This window comes from Gastrolobium bilobum, unplaced genomic scaffold, assembly GCF_033153095.1.
Source record: "Gastrolobium bilobum isolate Gb01-03AN ecotype WA unplaced genomic scaffold, APGP_CSIRO_Gbil_v1 utg107494, whole genome shotgun sequence".
Classification (NCBI taxonomy): domain Eukaryota; kingdom Viridiplantae; phylum Streptophyta; class Magnoliopsida; order Fabales; family Fabaceae; genus Gastrolobium; species Gastrolobium bilobum.
The window spans coordinates 94,140-118,083 of NW_026896012.1; the positions used below are offsets into that span (position 1 = coordinate 94,140).

At 38.3% G+C, this 23,944-nt stretch overlaps 1 protein-coding gene across 1 annotated transcript; it reads left to right on the forward strand.

Annotated features, from left to right (window-relative positions):
• Window positions 1–23,668, forward strand: LOC133297288 (protein virilizer homolog). Its single transcript, XM_061496401.1, has 28 exons — window positions 1–228; window positions 496–584; window positions 871–994; window positions 2,340–2,996; window positions 3,152–3,520; window positions 3,610–3,714; window positions 3,886–4,068; window positions 4,321–4,462; window positions 4,560–4,741; window positions 4,858–4,943; window positions 5,033–5,081; window positions 5,514–5,580; window positions 5,672–6,150; window positions 6,226–6,325; window positions 9,371–9,504; window positions 10,374–10,441; window positions 10,525–10,741; window positions 10,923–11,138; window positions 11,243–11,398; window positions 11,483–11,536; window positions 11,682–11,896; window positions 11,976–12,045; window positions 12,240–12,562; window positions 20,249–20,432; window positions 20,522–21,877; window positions 22,018–22,791; window positions 22,875–22,946; window positions 23,397–23,668. The coding sequence occupies exons 1-28, from the start codon at window positions 154–156 to the stop codon at window positions 23,415–23,417; spliced, it is 6,567 nt and encodes a 2,188-aa protein (XP_061352385.1). The 5' UTR covers window positions 1–153; the 3' UTR covers window positions 23,418–23,668.
• Window positions 23,669–23,944: the final 276 nt, after the last annotated feature.

Consider the following 23,944-nt stretch of genomic DNA (forward strand, 5'->3'; position numbering starts at 1 on the left):
TCCGCGACGAGTCATCAACCATAAAAGGAATCTCCATTAAGCGTTTCACATCTGAGAGAGAGAGAGAGAGGCTCCAAAACATAAACCCTAGAATTTCAAATTTTGCATGTTCCTCTTCTCTCGATCCCAAATCGCAATCATTGAAGCTTCCACATGGGTCGACCCGAGCCATTCGTCCTCTTCGCACAGACCTTCGTTCACCCTCATCTCGATGAGTACGTCGACGAGGTAACCCCACATTCGATTTTCATCTTTTTTTTTTTCTTTGCTGAAGCCCCATTCTTTCAATTGCAATGCTCAGTGAAAATTTGAATGTAATTTTTTGGTAAACCTTTAAGCTTGGTTGGTAGTTGCTACCTCCTACTCTTCCTCACCATGTTTCTACGGATTAGCAACAAGGGAATTCGAAATGTGTTTTACTAGGGCACTGCGTTGGTATTATCATTCGAACTTGGTAGATTTATGTTGGGTGTCACTAAAAATTGTTGCTTGCAGGTGATTTTTTCTGAACCCATTGTTATCACCGCGTGTGAGTTCCTGGAGCAGAGTGCATCATCGGTTGCCCAAGCAGTAACACTTGTTGGGTATGTCTTTGTCTTTGTTTTTATTTTTTAAATTTTTTTGGTTGCATTTCTTTTTTATTTGATTGGTTTGAAATGGTAGGAAACCACTTTACATAGTTGCTTGGCGATGAGAGTTTGATTGTTGTTTTGAAATGTAATATAGTTTGTGGTTGTTCTGGCTTGTTTTGTTCCTTCATGTGCTGTATGCTTGCTTCATTTGGTCATAAGGGTTATTTTTTATTTTATGATTTTGGGTGACTGTTGAAGATTTTGCAATCAATTAGTTAATTGCTGGCAACCTTTTCAGGGCAACTTCACCTCCGTCATTTGCCATAGAGGTATTTGTTCATTGTGAGGGAGAGACGAGGTTTAGAAGACTCTGTCAGCCTTTTCTCTATTCACACTCTTCATCAAATGTACTGGAAGTAGAGGTATTTACAACATTTTAGATGATATTATAATCTGGCTGTTATTAACAATGTCTGGTTCCTGGTTCCTCCAACTGTTTGATTATTTAATTGTGCTTCTATTTCTGTTGAATTTGTTCAAAATTATATCTTATGTTATTATATTTCTGTTTGATCTTTAAACAGGTAGATGTGAAAAATGTATGTGCTGAAAAGTAAATTTTATGCTTGTGACAAACTCTAGTTCTAAATTATTTTTTTTCTGATTAAAGAACAGTTAAAGTAAATATTATTGTTTGGAAGATTTTTTTCACATGAATTGCTCCAATATACAAAAAGCATTAATTTAAGTTTTGCTGATTAATATTAATGAAAAAGTGTGATTAGAGTTTTGGGTACACAATGGGGTCTGGATTATATAGCCAAAATAAATAAGTACAGATATCACTACTATCCTAACTACAACAATTACATGATTCTGACTACCCGATTTACATAATCAGCAAGATAAAATTTACATAGTTAACTACAATCACCAATACTCCCTTTAAGCTGGAACATATAGGTAATATGCACCATGCTTGTAACATATGTAACTTATTCCAGGACCTCCCAAAGATTTAGTGAAAACATTTGCTGATTGATTATTCGAGTGAACAAAGCTAGTGGTGTTGTCTCCATATAATATTTTCTCTTCAATGAACTGAAATCAATCTTAATGTGTTTGGTTTTCTCGTGAAACACTGGAATGGAGGCAATTTGCAATGTAGCATGGTTATCAGAAACTAGTACTGTTTGCGTAGTCTCCAAATTGTAGATCTCTAAGCAGCTGTTTTAGCCAAATAAGTTGGCAAGCGGCTAAGGCCATGGCTTGAAATTTGCAACCCAACTTGCCATGATTTGTGGGTTAGACAGGCTGACTCGACGGGTTGGACCCTTCTTGCTGGCTCTAACCATGTTAAGGGAAGAAACGAGAGACTTAATGAAATGTGTGTCTCAAACTCAATTACACAATGGGGGTTGGATTATATAGCCAAAAACAATAATTACAAAATAAATTCATATATCACTACTATCTTAATTGCCGTAATTACATGATTTTGACTACCCTATTTACATAATCAACAAGATACTATTTACATAGTCACCCACAATTACCAACAGGTACATATGGCTAATCTTGCTTGCTTATGATATATGATATATAATATATGTTATTAATTTTCTTGATTTGATATAGACGTTTGGTGGATAAATTATCGTCCTTACTTTTTACTAATTTGCCCAATCTTGCAAACTTGTAATTTTTTTTTCTATCAAGAAGATTTATAGCATAATTACCGTTTCAGTACTGCTTTCTCTTTCTCAGGCTATTGTTACTAATCATCTGGTTGTAAGGGGAAGCTATCGCAGTCTGAGCTTGGTTATATATGGCAACACAGCTGAGGATCTTGGTCAGTTTAACATCGAATTTGATGATAATGCGTTGACTGATCTTGTTGATTCTACTGAGGGGAAGCTTGAAGACCTGCCACATGCATTACGTTCTACTAATTTTACTATTGAAGATTCTCTTTCTTCTCTGAGTGTCTTGTCTATTCCAGTTCCTGCAACAGATATTTCTGCTGAAGTCAAACTGTTTCTGCAGTTAATGTTAAAGATTTTGGAGTTTTCAGAGCTTGGGGATGCTGGACATAAAGTTGTAAGCACTGTGGTGTCAGCAATCTCTTCTTACATTTCCAGTGACATATGTGAATCAATAAGTGGGGGATATCAGACACGAAAGAGATCTGAGAATTTTAAAGAGTTGCACAGTGTTGTTAATGAGGCAAGAAAAGAGCTTCTTGAGGTTTATAAGGTTCTTCGACAAAAATCCGGGAGTGAATCTTCTGAATATTCATTAGAGGACAATTATCTTGAATTGGAGGCTGAAATGTTGGATTCCAAAACGTTGGTGGATATATTTAACCAGTACTTTCATTTTGGAAGGCACTCTTCTAATATAGGAGATCACTGTCTTTCTCGGGTAATCTATTGTATTCCTCTCACATACTCTACCAACATCTCCCTATTAGTTAAGAAAGTTAGAATCAATTAATGCACTTCCACCTTTCTTGCATATTTGCTTCTTTTTTTGTTTGTCTTTTTTCACTGCTTATGTTTCCACACCTTTCACTGCAGAGTGAGCATGCTCTATTAGGATTAAGCATGGCTCATTTACTATGTTCCGGGAGAGAGAGCTGCTTTCAGTTTGTTAATAGTGGGGGACTGGAGCAGCTTGCAATGTTTTTTTCCAAGGACGGGCAGAATTCCACCACTATTATGCTCCTGCTTCTTGGTGTTGTAGAGCGGGCTACTAGGTATTCAGTTGGATGTGAAGGCTTTTTAGGTTGGTGGCCTCGGGAAGATGAAAGTATTCCCTCTGGTGTCAGTGAAGGTTATAGCCATTTGTTGAAGTTGATATTGTCAAAACCTCGTCATGATGTTGCTTCTCTTGCAACCTATTTGCTTCATCGCTTACGATTTTATGAAGTTGCTTCAAGATATGAGGTATTGCTTTCAACTTATGTGCTTGATATGAATGTTTCTTTGCATTTCAAAACATCATCTTTATCTTGTGGTAATTTAATTTTTGCCAGTCTGCAGTTTTGTCTGTGCTGGGAAACATCAGTACCCTTGGCAGGATTACAGATGTTACCTTGAACATGCTTAGGTCTGCTGAAATTCTGCTCAGAAAACTCGTGGTCAGTTTTAATTCAATCAATTGTAGCTTTTGTAGTATTAGAAAATAGTACCGAGTGGGATTTTATTTATTTTTCTCCACACCTTAGGTAGGTTATGTCTTTTGACTTATGAGAATAATTTGTAATTTTAAATAATTTCATGTTAATGTTTGTTGACAAGTACTAATGCAGAAATTGATAAATTCACGTGGTCCAATTGAAGACCCTTCTCCCATGGCTTGTGCAAGCAGATCACTGATTACTGGCCAAACTGATGGATTGTTGTCATATAAAACAACTTCCTGCATGATCAGCTCTTCAAGTTGCTGCTTTTCAGATTGGGATATCGATTCACATTTATTGGGGCTTTTAAAGGTATACCAATTTTGTGACACATTATTGCTAAAAAATTTACTTGCTCAGGTTTGGGATGCAGCTTCTCACATGTATGGCCATTTGATCTGTCATGTGTGTTGCTATTAAGTAAATCTTTTGTTCTTTCTTGTCTGTATATCAGTAAAGGAAGATGGTATTTGAATGTGAGGGCCGGGACTAATTTCTATTCTTACAATTCTTTATTGTGCTCATACTTTTATTTATTAATATTCTCATGTTATCTTCATGCAGGAACGGGGATTTCTTTCATTATCAACTGCACTACTATCATCGTCTATACTGCGTGTGGAAGGGGGACATATCATGGAAATATTCATGGATGTCACGTCATCCATTGAGGCTATTATTCTTTCATTTCTTTTTTGTCGTTCAGGTTGGCTACAATTAACACACACATTGTTTGATCTATTATCAGAAAGAAGGAAACAAAATATCCAGTAATTTGATTGACTTTTCCCCCATCATTGTAGGCTTAATATTCCTATTACAGGATCCCGAAATTTCTAGTACTTTAATCCATGCCCTTAGGGGTGGTCATCGTGGCAACAAGGAAGATTGTATTCCTCTCCGATATGCTTCCGTTTTGATTTCAAAGGGTTTCTTTTGTAGTCCCCTGGAGATAGGAATGATAATTGGGATTCATTTAAAAATGGTTAGTCATGCTCAAAAAAAGTGTCCTTACAGCCCGTTTGCTTCGTCCCTACTTTTTTAGATTTTGAATTCTATTACTGGTTTATACCTAATTATAATAATTTTTACTATGCCTAGGTTAATGCCATCGATTGTTTGCTTTCATCAAATCCGCATTCGGAAGAGTTCTTATGGGTTGTGTGGGAACTCTCGGCTCTCTCAAGGTGGACATTGCCTTATTTTTGTTAGAATTGAATCTTAAATATTTTTAACTTAGTTTGAGTTCTGAATTAAACCTGCTGATGATTTGTAGGTCTGATTGTGGGCGCCAGGCATTGTTGGCTTTGGGAAATTTTCCTGAGGTATGTTTAAAAATATGCCGTAACAAGCCATAATAATACCATATCAGGAAGTTTATGCTATCGAGTGTATAGTCTTTTGGCTCACTCACTGGATTTGAAGTGATGAGTTATAATATTTTGCAAAGTAATATGTTTAAGGTGTGGATGGTTGGTATTTTTTACTTTGTATTTTACCTGGAATTATCTGAAGCTTTATTGCCTAAAATAGGTGGCAATTTCATTTTGTTATGCTTAATGTGGTTATTTGTGTATGAAATCAGTGCTAGTTTATAGTTATAGAAATTAGCCGTAAATACCATAGTTGGCTGTTTCTGTTGTAGATCTAGATAACTGAGTTTAAATTAATTTGTGATATTAGGCATTGTACTATATGATATACTGCCTATTTTTAGGCTCTTGAGTACTCTAGTATGACTCTTCCCTTCACTGTAGGCTGTTTCCATCTTGATTGAAGCATTAAGTTCTGTCAAGGAATCTGAATCTGTTGGGAAAAACAGCGGTAGCGAAGTCACCCTATTCTCTTCTACAAAGTATTGCATGATTTCTTGTTTAATGGTCTAAACTGCTCGTTTTTACTCTGCTGCATTCAGGATCTTCACCAGTAAATCTTACAATATTTCACTCAGCTGCTGAGATTATTGAAGCCATTGTTACAGATTCCACAGCAACATCATTGGGTTCCTGGATTGGACATGCTATGGAACTTCATAGGGCTTTGCATTTCTCCTCTCCAGGGTCCAACAGAAAAGATGCTCCCTCACGGCTGTTGGAATGGATAGATGCTGGTGTAGTATATCACAAGCATGGGGGTATTGGTCTCTTACGCTATGCTGCTGTATTGGCTTCTGGAGGAGATGCCCAGTTAACTTCGACTAGCATCCTAGTTTCAGATCTGACTGATGTTGAAAATGTTGTCGGAGAGTCTTCCAGTGGCTCTGATATTAATGTTATGGAGAATCTTGCAAAGTTTATATCTGAAAAGTCTTTTGATGGTGTTACTCTCCGTGATTCTTCTCTGGCACAGTTGACAACAGCATTAAGGATTTTGTCTTTTATTTCTGAGAACCCAGTATGTTACATTATATTTTGAATTGTTCCATTTGTAATTATAAATCCTTTTTTATGACAGTTTTAATCAATGCAGACTATTGCTGCTATTCTATATGACGAAGGTGCTGTAGTTGTTATTTATGCCATTTTAGTCAACTGCAGATTCATGCTTGAGAGGTCCTCAAACAATTATGGTAAGTTAATTATAATACTTGTTATACACCCCACACTCGCTAGTCGGGTTTACGGGGAGTGTTTTTTTTTTTAATTATAATACTTGTTATAATAGGTTCTCTGGCACATCAAATTAGGACCGACCTTCCCTTCATAATATTTTGTATGCATTACTTGCCAGATTAGTGAGTTGGTGTTATGAACAGTTTTCAATAGAATGGCTGCTTGCCAGACATTTTATATTATTAGTGAAACTAAAGGGCACTGCATTTGACCATTCGAGAATGGTTTCTTGGAAAACATTCATTATTTGTTTAGAGTAGTATTTCTGTATCCACTTTTGATAAGTAATAAAACTTAATTGTCTAAGAATGCAAATTTGTAACAATTGACTGTATTGGCTTACTAGTTGATTCATAAGATCATAAGCTCTTTATGTGTCCACCAACTTTTGGTCTTGAAGTTGGTCTCACTTTTTGCTTGAGATAATACTATCTGTAAGCATTGTGTGACCTTCCAAGAGCTCAATTTACCTTGGCTTTAGTTGACTTATAGTCCTTTATATTGTATTAATTTATATAATTATTTCTTTATTTGTATATGATTCTATTATTTATTTTATGAGATTATATAAATTCATTTATTTGTATTGTATGTATAAAGAATTATTTCAATCCAAAAGTTTAAGCTATTAGGTGAAGGCCACAATAATGGTTTTATATTATATGTCTCACACAAGAGTCTATTGAACTTGAAGGATGGACAATGTACACGTCCCACCTACCTATGCTAAGAAACTTCACAATATTTAATTATTTATTAATAAAATGAAGGTGGCGAGGATCGAACTCGTTACCACTTGATCACGGAGACTCTGATACCATGTAAAGAACTATTTCAACTCAAAAGTTTAAGTTGTGAAGTGAAGGCCACAGTCATGGTTTTATATTATTTCTCTAATAGGATATATGTTCATGGTTTTATATTATTTCTCTAATAGGATATATGTTGTGCTCCATTTAGACAATCAGCAAACCTAGTCTGAAATTGCTGAAAACTGGGAATTAACTTAGAAATCACAGAAACTGAAATAAGAAAGAAACAAAAATGGAAATTACAATGACTAGGTTACGTCTGTGAGGGGCTAGCTTTCTCCCAATCCCACTCTATTGAATTCTTCCTACCCCTCCCCCGCTTCCTTCTCACATTTATTCCTCTTCTGCTCTAATAATAGAATGCCACCATCACTTCGTCTCCCTCTTTGCTCGGTGTCTTGGCAGTTACTAGAAAATTCTCCTGGCATGTTCCCTTCTACCTTACCCCTCGATCAGGTAGGTCATTAATCTACTTCATTTCCCTTTTATTACATAAACTCCAGTAATAGGAGGGCATCTATCAATGTTATGCTCCCTTTAGACAATCTGCAAACCACCAGGTGTGGCTCAATTAGCAAATTGAGCTCTATGTGGGTGGAATTTTCTTGTTGTGCGGGATTTGAACCCACTGGTAGCAGCCTGGGGCCAAGGCAAAGCCGATATCTCAGTGGGGATTTGTCCTACACCCAAAAGGTGTGGGGACACCTCATGGTCTTAAAAAAGTTAGTTTGCTGATTGGCTACAGGAAGCTATTCTCCCATCTGCTTATTATCTTATATTCTACAGTTCCATTAATAAATATTCCCTACTGTTGAGATATATAGTCCCACATTGGTTGTATGTGCAACTAATGTGGAGTTTATAAGGACTTGGGCACTCCCACCCTCAGAGCTAGCTTTTGGGGTGGTGTATCCCAAGGTTCTTTACATGGTATCAAAGCTTGAGTGACTGTAAGGTCACAAGTTCGATCCTCACCGCCCCCACTTTAAAGTGGAATTAAAATAAAAGCACAAAAAGGTAAACCAAAAATTGGGCCTGTGCAATATCCACGCTTCTAGCCCAATGGGCTCTCGTGTGAGGGGGCGTGTTGAGATATATAGTCCCACATTGGTTGTATGTGCAACTAATGTGGAGTTTATAAGGACTTGGGCACTCCCACCCTTAGAGCTAGCTTTTGGGGTAGTGTATCCCAAGGTTCTTTACACCTACTGTCTCATTCCTAGAGGCTCTTCCTTGTCTCTATGGCCTCTCCACCTTGCACTATTGCTCCCATTTAAACTGGGGTATTCATTTTGAGTGGTAGAGAAGTAAATGATTGCACTTTTCTTTTACTTTATTATGTTCACTTCTATGCTAATTCTGATAGGAGAGTTTGGATTTTGGACTCTTCTGGTGTGTACTTTTGTGAATCCCTTTTTCAATTTCATTCACACTCCACAATCAGTGAAAGATTCCTCCTTGATAAAACAATTTGGAAATGCAAAGCTCCTTCTAAGATCAAATCCTTTGTATGGCCAGCTGTAGTTAATAGGATAAACACTTGTACCGCAAAACAGGATTAACACACATTATCTGTGCAGATTCATAGGCCTAAGTGGCTAATTTTTCTCTCTGTCCTGACATCTGTGTTATGTACAAGTCTAGTTATGAAAATGAGTCTTTTATTCTTGCACTGCTAGGAACTTTCCTTTGTAATATATTCTTTTTGGGGTTCCAAATGAGTATTGGGTGTCTCCTACCTTGGAGCAATTCCTATTGGTTCGTTACGAAAGGATTTGGTTAAAAGAGGCTGAAGTTCTGTGGCAGTGTGTAGTTATGCAATTCTTTGGAGCACTTGATTGGAGCAAAACATGTAACTTTAAGGGTGTTTCCTTAATTGTTGCTGTTAAATCTACTATGTGTCTTTGGGGTAAGATTGCTTTTTTAGACTCTCTGGTGTTCTTCCCGTGGTTGTTCAATAGGTGTGGCCATGTCTGACATGCCCAAAGATTGGGAAGCCTTGCTGCATTCTCTCTAGTTTTTCTCTATTTACTCCATTTTGTTTTTGTGTTTTAGATCCTCATCCGCATTGTATGTGTACTTCCGTTCTATTATTTTTTATAGAATTTACTTTTCTATTAAATAGATATTTATATTGTCATCTATTCTTTCTAAAGCTTGGCAAATGTAATTTTCTATTCTTTTGAACAGATTACCTTGTCGATGAGGGTACAGAATGCAATACTACATCAGATTTACTATTGGAACGTACTCGCGAGCTGAGCATCGTTGATCTTTTGGTTCCCTCTCTTGCACTTCTGATTACACTTCTGCAGAAATTACAGGTGTGTCATTTAGAGGTCCTGTCTTTTCACTCCATCATACTTTTATGTGGTACTTATTTGGTTGGGAAATTGTACAATTTACATTTAAAGCATGACATGTATCTTACTGACTGAAAAATTATTGTAAAAAAGTTTAACTATTTTCAGGGTTGTGAATTGATTATTATATGATGATTGGTGATTATATCTCACCTAAAAACAGTGTAAACTCAGTAGTTTCTTTGAGTTTTTCTGCAGCAATATGTATTGGGCTAAATTTGAGGCAATAAGACATTTTATTGTTTAATAGTGAAGCTTTGTATTATGTGCAACATTTTCCTTGAATTGTGTGTTATTTTCTGTGCCTTATTATGTTATCTAAGATTATCAAAGATTAAGACCAGCTTGTGGGTAAAAAGGTATTTGAAGTTGTTGCAGGATATTGAATGTATAGAACCACTTCAACCCAAAACTTTAAGGTGTTGGGTGAGTGCCTTTTTAATGGTTTATATTATTCTCTAACACACCTTCTCACGTAAGAGTCCTTTGGGCTTGAAACATGGATATTGCATAGCCCGATTTTTTTTGGTTTACTTTATACTTATTTAATTCCACAAGTGGGGGTAGGTGAGGATCGAACTCGTGACTTTATGGTACTGAAGCTCTGATACCATGTAAAGAATCACTTCAATCCAAAACCTTAAAGTGTTGGGTGATGGCCTTTTTAATGGTTTATATTATTCTCTAACATTGAATTACTGTATGTGTTTTGATCTTTGTATTGTACTGTACAAGACTAAGCTTTCCAAGCTTGTGGGTAAAAAGGTATTTGAAGTTGTTGCTGGATAATCATATCATTCTTCATAGTGTGTTTGGTTGCAATTTTATAGGAATCAAAGGAGCAGCATCGAAATACAAAATTAATGAATGCTCTTTTACGATTACATGGGGAAATAAGGTATCTGTTAATTCCTTTCACTTTGCTTCTGGTTTGAAAATCATACTATCTTCTTTAAGTTGATCAAATTCTGGTCGTTTCAGCCCTAAGCTAGCTGCATGTGCAGCAGACTTATCATCTCCATATCCTGATTATGCTATTGGTTTTGGAGCTGTCTGTCATCTTATTGCATCATCCCTTGCTTTTTGGCCAGTACATGGCTGGAGTCCGGGTCTTTTTCACACCCTTCTTGCCAGTGTTCAGGGTATTTCGTTGTTGACCCTAGGTCCAAAAGAAACATGCAGTTTGCTCTATCTTTTGGTATGCTTATTCCATTTGAAGTTTAATACGCTACAACTCTGTTGGAGTTATTTCTTTAAATACTATACATCACTTGGTGCTCATTCCATTCTTCAAAGTTATGTTTTAAGCTGTGTATGATAAGATTATTGGACTATTTATATAATTATTTCTTCTTGTTTTATCTGTTTTCTATTGCAAGAGTGATTTATTTCCTGAGGAAGATATATGGCTTTGGATTAGTGGAAGGCCTTTGTTAAGTACACGAAGAATGTTGGCAATTAGAACCCTACTAGGGCCACAGAAGGAGAGACACGTCAACTGGTATTTGGAATCTGGACACCATGAGAAGCTGGTTGGCCAGTTGACACCACACCTTGACAAAATTGCTGAGATTATACAGCATTATGCCATTTCTGTATGTAGTTTCTGCCTATGGTGAACTTCAATTTTCTAATGTGGAGTGGGAATTTTCGATGGGGCTTATAACTTGTTATTTTTGTCATTCTGATTTTCGGGCAGGCATTAGTAGTCATTCAAGATCTGCTACGTGTTTTTGTAATTCGCATTGCTTGTCAAAATACTAATTATGCATCTATGCTTATACGACCGGCATTGTCATCAATTATTCATCATGTTTCTGAACCATCTTCTCCGTCAGACCCAGATGCATACAAGGTAAGGTTCCTGTGTGCCCCAAAATTTGGAGCATGTAGTTTATCTAGTTTGATGTTATGATGAGTTTTTCTCCTTTATTTTCAGGTTTTGAGGCTTCTTGATTTTATTGTCAGCCTATTGGAGCATCCAGTTGGCGAGGTCAAGATATTTCTATTTTATCTGTTTTCCCTTTGTTTTTGTTTCTTATTTTCATCATGATTTTGTGGAAATTGTAGTGTTATTGACTATTGGTGATAATAATAGTTTTACATAATATAGAAATGGTCCACTTTCTCTCTGTCAGGGCCTATTGTTGAGGGAGGGTTCTCTTCAGATGCTGACAAAAGTACTGGATAGATGTTTTTTTGTTGTTGATGTTGATGGAAAGCAATCTCATGATTGTAGAGGTTCTGCAAAGGGCAGCTTTAATTTTTTTAGTTGGTGTCTCCCAGTATTCAAGTTTATCATGCTTCTTTTTAATTCTGAAACTTCTCGACACTACCCCCGAAGACATGACATGTGAGTAGTTTATTTTCTTGTCAGTGTTATGTTATACTCAACTTTGAAAACTAGGTGACCAATTTTCTTTTTGTTTCAGTAAATTTTTTGAAAAATTGAGTGATGAAGATTGTGCCCTGATTTTACATTATCTTTTGAAGAGTTGTCAGGTGACTCTCTGATCCTGTCTATATATACTGGTAGATCTATTTAAAATTTGTTTTTGATAGTGAGATGTCCTTTCTTCTGTGTAAATAACACTTGTCCTTGGGCAAAGGGACTGCAAAAATTCATTGGCTTACACTCACTGTATAGTTCTAAATTGTATTGCTTCTTTTTTAACTAAGAATTCTGTTTTTTCAAGGTCTTGCCTGTTGGAAAAGAGTTACTGGCTTGTCTTACAGCTTTCCAAGAATTAGCTTTGTGTAGTGAGGGTCAAAAGGCATTTGGAGCTACACTTTTTGATATCCACTCTAATGCTCGAGAGCTTGAGCCTCAGAAAGATGATAGGATTGTGAATTATAATGTTCCTAGCATAGAAGAATGGAGAAAATGCCCTCCTTTACTTAGCTGTTGGATGAAGTTGTTGAGATCAATTGATACAAAGGAAGGTTTGTCAACTTATGCGTTTGAAGCTGTCTATGCATTATCTGTGGGGTCTCTGCTGTTTTGCATGAATAAGGACGGGTAAGTTTTTGCAATAGTTTCTGCATTGCTGCTTCTCATTAACTTCTATGCTCGTGCTTATGCACACTTAGATTTGAAAAAGCATGTATATCAAATTGTGTGTTCACTTGAATTGAATTCTCAAAGCCCCATGTAATTTTAGAGTAGAGCAGTTGAAGTTATTAGGTTCTGTTTGAATGTGTTTTTGTTATTTTGTTTTCAAAAACTGTTTTGAATATAAATTTTGAAAATTGATTTTGAAAGTAAAAGAACAATAAAACTTGTTTTAGTGTAGTTAAATTTAAAGTTATGAAGATGTAATTATTTACAAAAATGCCATTAATAAAATAATTACAAGATTGCCACCCTGAAGTAATTTAAAATCAAAGAAATTAAATTTATTTACAAAAGTGCCATTAATGAATCATTGTATTTACAAAATTCTCACTGCAAAAACAAAAAAACCATAAAACAACTTTTGAGAACATCTCTAGGCTCTGTTTTTTTTTTAGTTTTTAAAACTAAAAAACAATCATTTTGTTTTGAAAATCATTTTTCAAAAACCATTTTCAAACAGGTTTTGTTTACGTTTTTGTTTTAAAAACTCAAAAACTGTTTGAGAATAGAAATCAAACAGGCCCAACATCATTCTTTCCCTCTTGTTTTCTGGTTCCTTGAAGGTGGAGGTGATGGTTTGCACAAGACAGTTGTCACTGTTGGGTTGTAATTAAAGGTTAAATTAGGTAGTAATTGAAAGATGTTTAATTTTTTTTAAATGAATTTCAGATAGTATAAGTTTTCAGTAAGAGAGAAAAGAGTTTGAATAAGTGATACATCAATGTTATATGCATCCTGATACAATCGGAATAACAGAATACAGTTATATTGAATAACCTCTCTGTATATTAATATTTCTCAATGAACAATGGAACTTGAAAATAGAAATGCATTACATGGTTCTCCATAGTACTGCTATGGATCAGCGTTTACAGGAATAAAATAATAAAAGCAAATAAAGAGCCTTCGAGATGCTCTGAAATCTCCTAAGGAAATAACCATACAATGACCCCTTGGTGAGCTTCCTTCTTTGCCATGCCTTCCTACTAATACCCACTCACTCTAACTAACTTGCAACGCTTATAGCTTCATTCCCTTCTAACAAACAATCTGACTCAGCACTAACCAACTGATTGGGTTCCTGCCAACGTTTCCTGCCCTTATCCCTCACATAAACTTTGTTCAATTGGGCTTTATGTAATTGGGCCCTATCAATACTCCCCCCCACAACAAGCACCTTGTCCTCAAGGTGGAGATCTGGAAATTGAGAATCCAAAGTAACAAAATCCTCCCATGAGTTTTCAAAGTCCAGTAATCCGTGCCACTTGACCAGGACCTGCACTTTACCTTGAGGGTCCCTGCACCAGTCCACGATGTCATCCGGATGCACTTGTAACTCCCATTCAGCTGACAATATATCAGGTAATGGGTAAGCATTTTGCACTATTGGATCAGGTTTTTTAAGCAAGGACATGTGAAAAACCGAATGGATTTTACATCCAGCAGGTAAAGCTAAACGGTAGGCAGCCACACCAATTTTCTCCACAATCGCAAATGGCCCATAATAACGGGGACTCAACTTCTCGTTGACTCTAGAAGCCAGAGTCTTCAACCTATACGGCTGAATCCTCAAGTAAACCGATTCCCGTACCTCAAATTGAACATCCCTTCGATGTTGATTGGCCTGCAGCTTCATACGATTTTGTGCTTTTTCCAAATTCAGTTTCAATTCATCCGGAATGGCTTCCCTTCGGCCAGCAAGTCGGATACTGCATCTATCTTCAAAAAACTGCTCCCCACCCTTAACAGTTGAGGGGGATCAATACCGTACAGAGCCTTGAATGGGTCATCCCGGTCGATTCCTTGTATGTAGTATTATACCAATACTCAGCCCAATGCAACCACCTTGGCCAATTTTTGGGTTTTGGGCTGCAAAAGCAACGAAGGTAAGTCTCTAATCCTCGATTTACTACCTCGGTTTGCCCATTGGATTGCGGATGATACGCTGTACTGTAATGCAATTTAGTACCAGCAACCTTGAACAAAGCTGACCAGAATTTGCTCAAAAAGACCTTATCTCTATCTGAAACCACCACCAAAGGGAACCCATGCATACACACAATCTCCTTAACAAACAATTCAGCCACATCTTGTGCTGAATACGGATGGGACAGAGCCATGAAATGGTTGTACTTTGTAAGACGGTCAACCACCACAAAAATGGTGTCCACCCCAAATGCTCTAGGTAGTCCTCCTATGAAATCCATAGAAACCTCGACCATACTTGTGTTGGGATGGGCAGGGGCTGTAATAACCCTGCGGGTGACAGGTTTTGCACCTTATTGTGTTGACAAACAGCACAAGTAGTAACATAGTCTTGAACAGTTTTTCTCATGCCCTCCCAATACACAATTCCCAGCATTTTTTTATAAATTCTAGAAAACCCAAAGTGACCCCCAACATTGGAATCGTGAAACTCATGTAGAATTAAAGGAATAAAACGAGATACCTTAGACAAGACCAGTCTATCTTTGTAGAATAGTCTACCTCCCACTAGTTTGAATCGTGTGCTTCCGGGTTTAATGATAACTCTTGCACCATCTTGTGCAGCTTCTGGTCTCTCTTTACTTCCTCATCAACCTCTTCCAATTTGGGTAGCTGCACCTGAGAAATCATTGAATATTGCATAGTCCGAGAAAGGGCATTTGCCACCACGTTTTCTTTTCCCGGTTGGTACTAGATTTCAAAGTCATAACCCAACAATTTAGAAGCCCAACGCTGTTGTTCCTCGCCTAACACCCGCTGATCTAGTAAAAATCTGAGACTCTTTTGATCAGTCTTGACAATAAAATGTCTACTGAGTAAATACGGTCGCCATTTCCTCACTGCAAAGACAATGGCCATTAATTCTTTCTCATACATTGATTTATGTAAAGCACCTGTAGAAAATCCTTGACTAATAAATGCCACAGGACTACCTTCCGGCATAAGCACTGCACCCATACCCTTGCCTGAAGCATCAGTGACCACGGTAAAGGTTTTAGAAAAATCAGGTAATGCTAACACTAGTACACTGACCATAGCCTGTTTTAGCCTCTGAAAAGCGTCCGTGGCTGTTTGATCCCATTTGAATGCTTTTTTTTTCAACAAACTTGTCAAAGGCTGAGCTATCTTGCGATAATATCCAGTGAGGCCCAGAAACCCCCTCAATTCCTTCACTATTCTAGGAATCTGCCAATTGACCATAGCCTTGATTTTGCTTGGATCTGCACTAACCCTATCAGCAGTAATAAAATGGCCTAAATATTCAATTTTGTTTTGCCCCAGTCTACATTTTTTTTTTGTTAACAAATAACTTGTTCCTTCGCAAAGCTGAGAACACCTGTTTTAAATGTCCAATGTGCTCCCCTGGACTCTCACTGTAAATGAGAATGTCATCAAAGAATACCAAAGTAAATTTCCTTAGAAAGGGTTTCAGGACCTCATTCATAAGTGCGTTGAAGGTGGACGGTGCGTTGGTGAGTCCAAATGGCATAACTAAGTATTCGTAATGCCCTTCATGGCTGCGGAAAGCTGTCTTAGGAATGTCCTCTTCCACCATTCGAATCTGATGATAACCGGATTTTAAGTCCATCTTATTAAACACAGTGGCTCCTCCAAGCTCATCTAACAATTCCTCCACCACTGGGATCGGGAACTTATCAGGGACTGTCATTTTGTTTAATCCCCTGTAGTCCACGCAAACCCTCCAACTGCCATCCTTCTTCCAATGGGCTAATACTTGGTCTAATAAACCCGTCACTCATCAATTCCCCCACCAACTTATCAATTCCCCCACCAACTTATCAATTTCATTTTTTTGATAATAGGGATATCTGTAAGGACAACAACTATTAGGTACCTGGCTACCTGGTTTCAGTGTGATGGAGTGATCCCTGGCCCGCGGAGGAGGCATTCCCTCAGGTCTCGCAAAGATATCTTCGAACTCCCTCATTAATTCTGCAAGCTCAGTCCATCCTTTGGGGAATAAATTATCCTCGTCCCTCCCTTCTGGTTCTACTGCTTCTTTGTCTACATAGTATTTGACCTGACTGTAACAGAGCCTTGGTCATAGATTTTAGAGAAGAGATTGTTCTAGACAGAGACGGTTCACCCTTGATGAAAGCTTCAGCCCCATGGGTACCATAACGAAGGGTCATCTCACGGAAATTAGCTCGAATATCCCCAAGCTCCTTCAACCAATCCAGTCCTAACACCAAGTCAGCCCCACCTAGTTCAAACAGATACAGATCCTGCACAATGGCGTTATTTTGGATCAGTATCTTCACCTTTCTGCATACCCCACTGCATGCAACCTTGTGTCCATCCCCTACTTCAACCCGAAATACAGGAGTCGTCTCCACTTTTAACCTAAGCCGTTGGGCCACCTCGGTCTTCACAAAATCACTGGACGCTCCGCAATCGATCAACACCTCCAACCTCTCACCTTCCACCATCCCCCAAACCTTCATTGACTGATTGGATGTGAGACCCATCATACTCTGCAACGTCAACTGCAACGACTTTTCCTCTTCCTCGCGAAGCCTTTCAAGTTCAGCGTCCCCTTCATCCATCAACTCGTATCCTGCATCTTCGTCTCTGTCACCCATAATCAGGAGATGAAGTCTTTTCGTTGCACACTTGTGTTCCGGGTTCCATTTCTCTTCGGATCGAAAACACAGCCCCTTATTGCGTCGATCTGTGGCCTCTGCGTTGGAAAGTCGGCGAAAGTTACTCTGATACGGACCAACACCTAATCAACAGAATGAAAAGAATTAATGCAGAGTTTGGATCTGAATCTTTTACTTTTATATATTGAAACAAACAACGATTACAAACTGAGACTTGTAACAACTCTTGCAGAAATTAGGAAATTACAATGACAGAAAAGAAATCACAATGCAGGAAAAAGTAAGATAGTGTGGAACACATATGAGAGGTTCCACTCTCTCCTAATCCCAAAAAGTGCCCAAGCAATTCCCAAATATTCCAGATACCCCTTCAGAGTGATGATCCCCTCCTCTAAATATATCAACTCCCCAACGTCTCCAGTGTATCCAATGTGACTCCCAACAACTAACCTCCTCTGCTAACAGCTTTTGCTGACTCAGCATTATGCAATATTCCCCTGCTTCTCTTTCTTTCCTACACTTTTATAACCATTTGCTGACTGGATCGTATCATACTCCCTTGGCTCTCCCCTTTCTGGTTCGTAGCCGAACTCCACTCGTCGTCGTCCCTGTTGCTCCTCTATTTAGGGCATTCGATTTGGGGTTTTCATTTGGATTACCCCTATTTGACTCCGTAGGACTTTTTAATTCCCACTCCTTTTAGATACGTGGGCTGGTTAAACGCTCTCTGCAGCCCAATTGTGTTTTTGGGCCCAAAATAACCTACCCCCTCTTCAGTCCAAGTCAAGTTGCGTTGGTCAATCTTCTGGGCCAACTTTATCATGGACGCTAAGCCCAGCCCAGGAGTCATGAGTACCTCCTGTCTTAGACTAGGTTTCAACCCACTGAGCCATGCACCCTTCAACACCTCTTCGTCTGTGTAGCGCATGGTCCCACCACCGCTTCAAACTCCACCCTGAAATCCGTCACCGATCCGGTTTGTTTCAAGGCATACAATGGCCCGTTCGGATTATCCAACAACTCCGGCTGAAACCTACACAAGACCTCTCGCCGGAATTGTACCCATGTTGCCGTGGGTTTGTCAAGCTCCCACCAACGGTACCAATTTAAGGCTTCACCTTCGAGCACCAGCATCACCGTCGGGACCTTTTCCTCATCCCCAATGTCATTCACTTGAAAATAACGCTCCTCCTTACTCAGCCATGCATATGCATTTTCCCCTGTGAAGATTGGGATATCCAATTTTTTTACTCTTGATTCCATGTAATTCATCCCACGGTGACCTCCATGGGACCCCTCTGAGCTATTTCTCCTTCGGTTGCGACCATATCCGACTTCTTCTGAACGGAGCTGCTCCAAGCCAGCCCCAAGTTCCCTTAATTGGCGGATGATTTCCGCTTGGTTTGCATCACTAGCATCCATCCTGCGCATGAGCTCTTCCTGAGCTTGCTCACCGCGAACGATTCTCTCCTCCACTCCTTCCATGCTTCTGGTTCTTGTCATACTCCAACTCCCAGGTGGAGCTTTGATACCAAGATGATACAATCGGAATAACAGAATACAATTATATTGAATAACCTCTCTGTATATTAATATTTCTCAATGAACAATGGAACTTGAAAACAGAAATGCATTACGTGGTTCTCCATAGTACTGCTATGGATCAACGTTTACAGGAATGAAATAATAAAAGCAAATAAAGAGCCTTTGAGATGCTCTGAAATCTCCTAAGGAAATAATTGGTGAGCTTCCTTCTTTTCCATGCCTTCCTACTAATACCCACTCACTCTAACTAACTTGCAACGCGTATTGCTTCATTCCCTTCTAACAAACAATCTGACTCAGCACTAACCAACTGATTGGGTTCCTGCCATCGTTTCCTGCCCTTATCCCTCACATAAACTTTGTTCAATTGGGCTTTACGTAATTGGGCCCTATAACATCCCAATACCCAAGGTGAATTTTCCAAGTTGTGCTTGACATCATGGTGAAAATTAGAGTTCTATATTTTTTTACAGAAGTACCAGAGTAGAAGGTAACTAATCTTCCTAAAAAAAGTTTGCAAGAAAATACTATTCCATTAAAAAAATAGTAGAATAAATTAAATAACAGAAGAAATCATCTTTAAGGAGCTCTTCAATCCATTTATTAATTCAAATATAGAACTGATACCTATAAGCTAGAAAACAATCCTACCTGCTATAAAAACTGTAATTCTGTAAACATGGAATGTTTGGCCTATTATTTTAGGTTTTTTCTCCAACATAATATAATGCACCACTGCAAGCAAATCACAAATTGACAAAGCATTATGGTTGCTTCTTCTTTCAGACCCTAAAATTAAGTGAGAGGCAGTGCTTCAATTCCACAGTATAGTCACTGCCTTTCAAAAAAATAAAATAATAGTTGTATATTTGCTATCTAAGTGGACATTGTAAGGACAGACAACAATTTCAGAACTCCCAAATCACAGAATATAAATGTTAGGAGATAAAGCCTTACTTGGTCTATGCACACTCATCCTTCTTGGTTAAGTTAATAGTGTGTCCCTTTCTTGGTGAAAATCTTAACCTTAGAAGGTGTATTTCCTAAAAGATTTAGTGAGAATACTAATCTAAACCAGGTAATTTGGAAAATGATTTATAAAATGGTCATTCCAAGCTCAAAATGATGAAATATAAGATGAAGCAACAATTTGAAATTTCAAGTCTGCTTATCATCTACATGTGTGGGGAAATGGAAATTCCTGATGATATGGGGCATTTATTCCCAATTATCTATAAATTAAATCTTTTGGCAATGAAGAGCTTAAATATTTCTATGAATATATTTCTGATATTTTGATTCATCTCTTGATATCACAATTTTCTTAGCACTGAAAAGAAGGTTGTGTGACATATATGAAAATTTCTCTATACTTTTTCTCTGTTTTCATTGGGATAATCTAGCACAAAAAATTTACCGTTTCTCTGTTGGTTAGTTTGAATTCTGACAGAGTAGTCGTATTGAAGTTCCTCTTTGGGCTGTCTGATGATATGACAAGATTAGCTGGCTTTCCTGAAGAAAATATAAATTACATACTAGAATTTAGTACTCTGTTAAGTTCAAAGACTACTATGGATGGCTGTTTGGTTACCTCTCACTTGGAAATTCCATTGTATCAGGTATAAATGCATTTGAACGCAGCTTCCTCTTTCACTGTTTTTTCCCCTTGATTATTTTGTAACTTTTTGCTACTCATCTGTGATGTAAGGTTTCTGAGTCAGTCAGTTCATTGTCCTTGATATTGCAAAGGCCTGTTGGTTCCGTGAAGGTGGATGATGTTGTTTTACCTCAAAATGATGTATTAGTTTTTTCGAAGACACATCAGTTGTTTGAAAACAGTGTTGAAAAGATCGACGATCATCTTTATGTTGGAGGACTTGCGGAGAAATTTCTTTGGCAATGTCCAGAAACATTACCTGATAGATTGACGCAGACAAATCTTGCTGCCAAAAGGAAACTGCCATCAATGGATGGACCTGTAAAGCGAGCTAGAGGAGAAAGTTTTCAGGCTGAGATCTCTTCTCAAAATGCTTTTTCAAGGGGTTTAGCACAGTCTACTGTTCCTTCTGGTCCTACACGTAGGGATGCCTTCCGACAGCGCAAGCCAAATACCAGCAGACCGCCATCTATGCATGTGGATGACTATGTTGCAAGAGAGAGAAATGTTGAAGGGGCTACTAATGTAATAACAGTGTCACGAGCAGGATCTGGTGGTGGTAGACCTCCATCAATTCATGTAGATGAATTTATGGCAAGACAAAGGGAACGTCAGAACCCTTCAGCTACAGTAGTGGGAGAGGCTGTGGGACATCTCAAAAATACTTCTCCTGTGAAACCTACAGATGCGGAGAATTTAAACAAACCAAAGCAATTAAAAACAGATCTTGATGATGATCTTCAAGGAATTGATATTGTTTTTGATGGAGAGGAGTCCGATTCTGATGAAAAGTTACCATTCCCTCAGCCAGATGATAACTTACAGCAGCCTGGCCCAGTAATTGTTGAGCAAAGTTCTCCTCACTCAATTGTTGAAGAGACAGAAAGTGATGTTGTTGATAGTAGTCAATTTTCTCATATGGGTACTCCATTAGGATCTAACATTGATGAAAATGCCCAAAGTGAATTTTCTTCAAAGATGTCCGGTTCACGTCCGGATATGTCATTAACTCGTGAATCAAGTGTTTCTTCTGACAGGAAGTATGCTGATCAGGCTGATGACTCTAAGAATGTTGTTCACTCTGGCGGATATGATTCTGCAGCAGCAAATAGTTCAGGATTTCCAGGGTACAATAATCCATCCACAACATCTATGCAATTGCCAGTTGATTCAAGGATGGCTTCTCAGAATTTCTTTCTAAAGAACAGCCCGCAACATGGTGGTAATGCTACAGGATCTCAAGTACTGTATGATCAGAGGTTTTTGCATAACCAACCTCCTTTACCACCCATGCCCCCTCCACCAAATGTCTCGCCTGTAATATCGCATGCTACAGATTCAGTTCCTAGTCAGTCATCCCCATTTGTTAATACTCCAGCAGGTGCACAGCGTCCAGTGGCATTCCATGTGAGGAACATCGCCTCCTTGTTCTTTAGTTATTTCCTTCTTTACTGGCTACTACTTCAGTCATATGAATCTTCTTATCTTCTCTTTCTTATTTCTCCTTCTGGATCAGCCCCTACTACTTTGATAATTCTTCTTTGCAGGTTCAGTCGGACTATTCAACTCCATTCAACAATGGTTCAACCCCATCATCATTAGCATCTTCTGTTCCCATGCCAGATTCAAAGTATTCCAGGACTTCTGCATCTTCTCCTGGTGGACCTAATAGACTCGCTCCTCCCCTTCCGCCTACACCACCTCCTTTTGCATCAAGTTCATATAATTTATCATCTGTTAAAACTTCTGCCTCTTCACCTTCTCTATATAATCAGACAAGTGTTGGGACAGCTGAACTTTCCCAGGCCTCCGTTGCGCCTTCAGGATCCAGAATGTCATCATACCCACTAAACCCCTCGATGCTGTCCTTGGGTTTTAGTAGGCCAGCTTCCATGCCATTAACTCTCTTTGGTAACCCCACAAATCAGCAACAGAATGAGAACCAGCCAAGCATCTTGCAAAGTGTCTCCATTCCTCCAGCTTCCTTTCAGTCAATGCATTCAATTACTCAATTGCAGCCACTGCAGCCCCCCCAGATTCCACGACCTCCACAACCACCTCAGCTCCTTAGGCCACCTGTTCAAGCTTTACAGCAGTTAGAGCAAGGCATGGCTGTGCAAAGTAATGCTCAAGTGCATCAGTTACAGATGCTGCAGCATTCTCAGGTTTCTTCAATGCAGGCATATTATCAAACCCAGCAGCAACAGATTTCACACGAGCAGCAGCAGCAGCCTCAACAGTCTGGTGATTCTCAATCGCAGCAGCAACTCGATGCAGGAATGTCATTACATGAGTATTTCAAATCTCCAGAGGCAATTCAGGTATTTTCCATGCAATTTTTTATTAGAGATAGACATTTGAGTAGCCCTGTTTTAATCTTATGATTCTACTCCTGATATGGCAGTCTTTATTGAGAGACCGTGACAAACTTTGCCAGCTTTTGGAGCAGCATCCAAAATTAATGCAGATGCTTCAGGTTGTTGTTCTTGGAATTTATTTCAAAGTTATTATATTTGCTTCTTACAGAGGAAGAGGCCAGTGGAATGGTTTTTAATTTTTTATACCTAATGAACAATGTCCAAACTCTCGTAGTTTCCTAATATCTCTTGTTTTTGGTTGATTAAGGGTGGGGAGTGGTGAACTGCGGAACTGTTATAAGGATTTTCCTGTTTGTTGGTTATGTATATGACTTGCTGTTTCTGCAGAACTTGTATCTAGCCTGTGAATATCCTCCTCCCATTTATGTTTTCTTAGTTTTCATGCTGTGACATATTTTCTCACTTTCTAGCATTCTTCTATTACTTAACTGAATAAAATGACTTGGCATCTCTTTGATCTATATAATTATTGTTTACTAAAATTGCATTTTTTTTTTTCTTATGCTGCTCTAAAACTTGGATTCAAATTGTTTCTTGCTTTTATGCAGGAAAGGTTGGGCCAGCTGTAGGAGCATGGTGACGAAGTAGAACTGTAGAAGCATGACTTGTTGCACAATTTATACCTGTAAATGTCCTTCATTCATTATCCACTTGATGAATTGCGCTGATGTTTGTACCTCAGCCACTGAAATTTTGTGTTAATATGTACTTTTATGACTTGTTTTTAATTTGTTTAAACGCGCACAATATTAATGCCCCTTGATGAGATAAGGGGTTTTGTTTAAATTGGAAGTCACTGGTTCAATAACTGGTGCTATCATGGTGCTGTTTGTTGTATTTACCTATTGTACAGAAACATTTCTTTTTGAATCTTCAAAAATGTATTCTGATAGCGACAACAAAAATTATTAGAGACAAATCAACAACAGTGCATTAAAATGGAAACAACACGCCGTTCAATAACAATTACAACGATAATCCCAATTACGAGGACAATCGAGAAAGACAATTACAGTAGTAATATAGGAAATAACACTGATAAGCTAGAGTTATTCAAGAGGCTCTAGTCTCTCAAGTTTTCCAATCTCCACTCCGA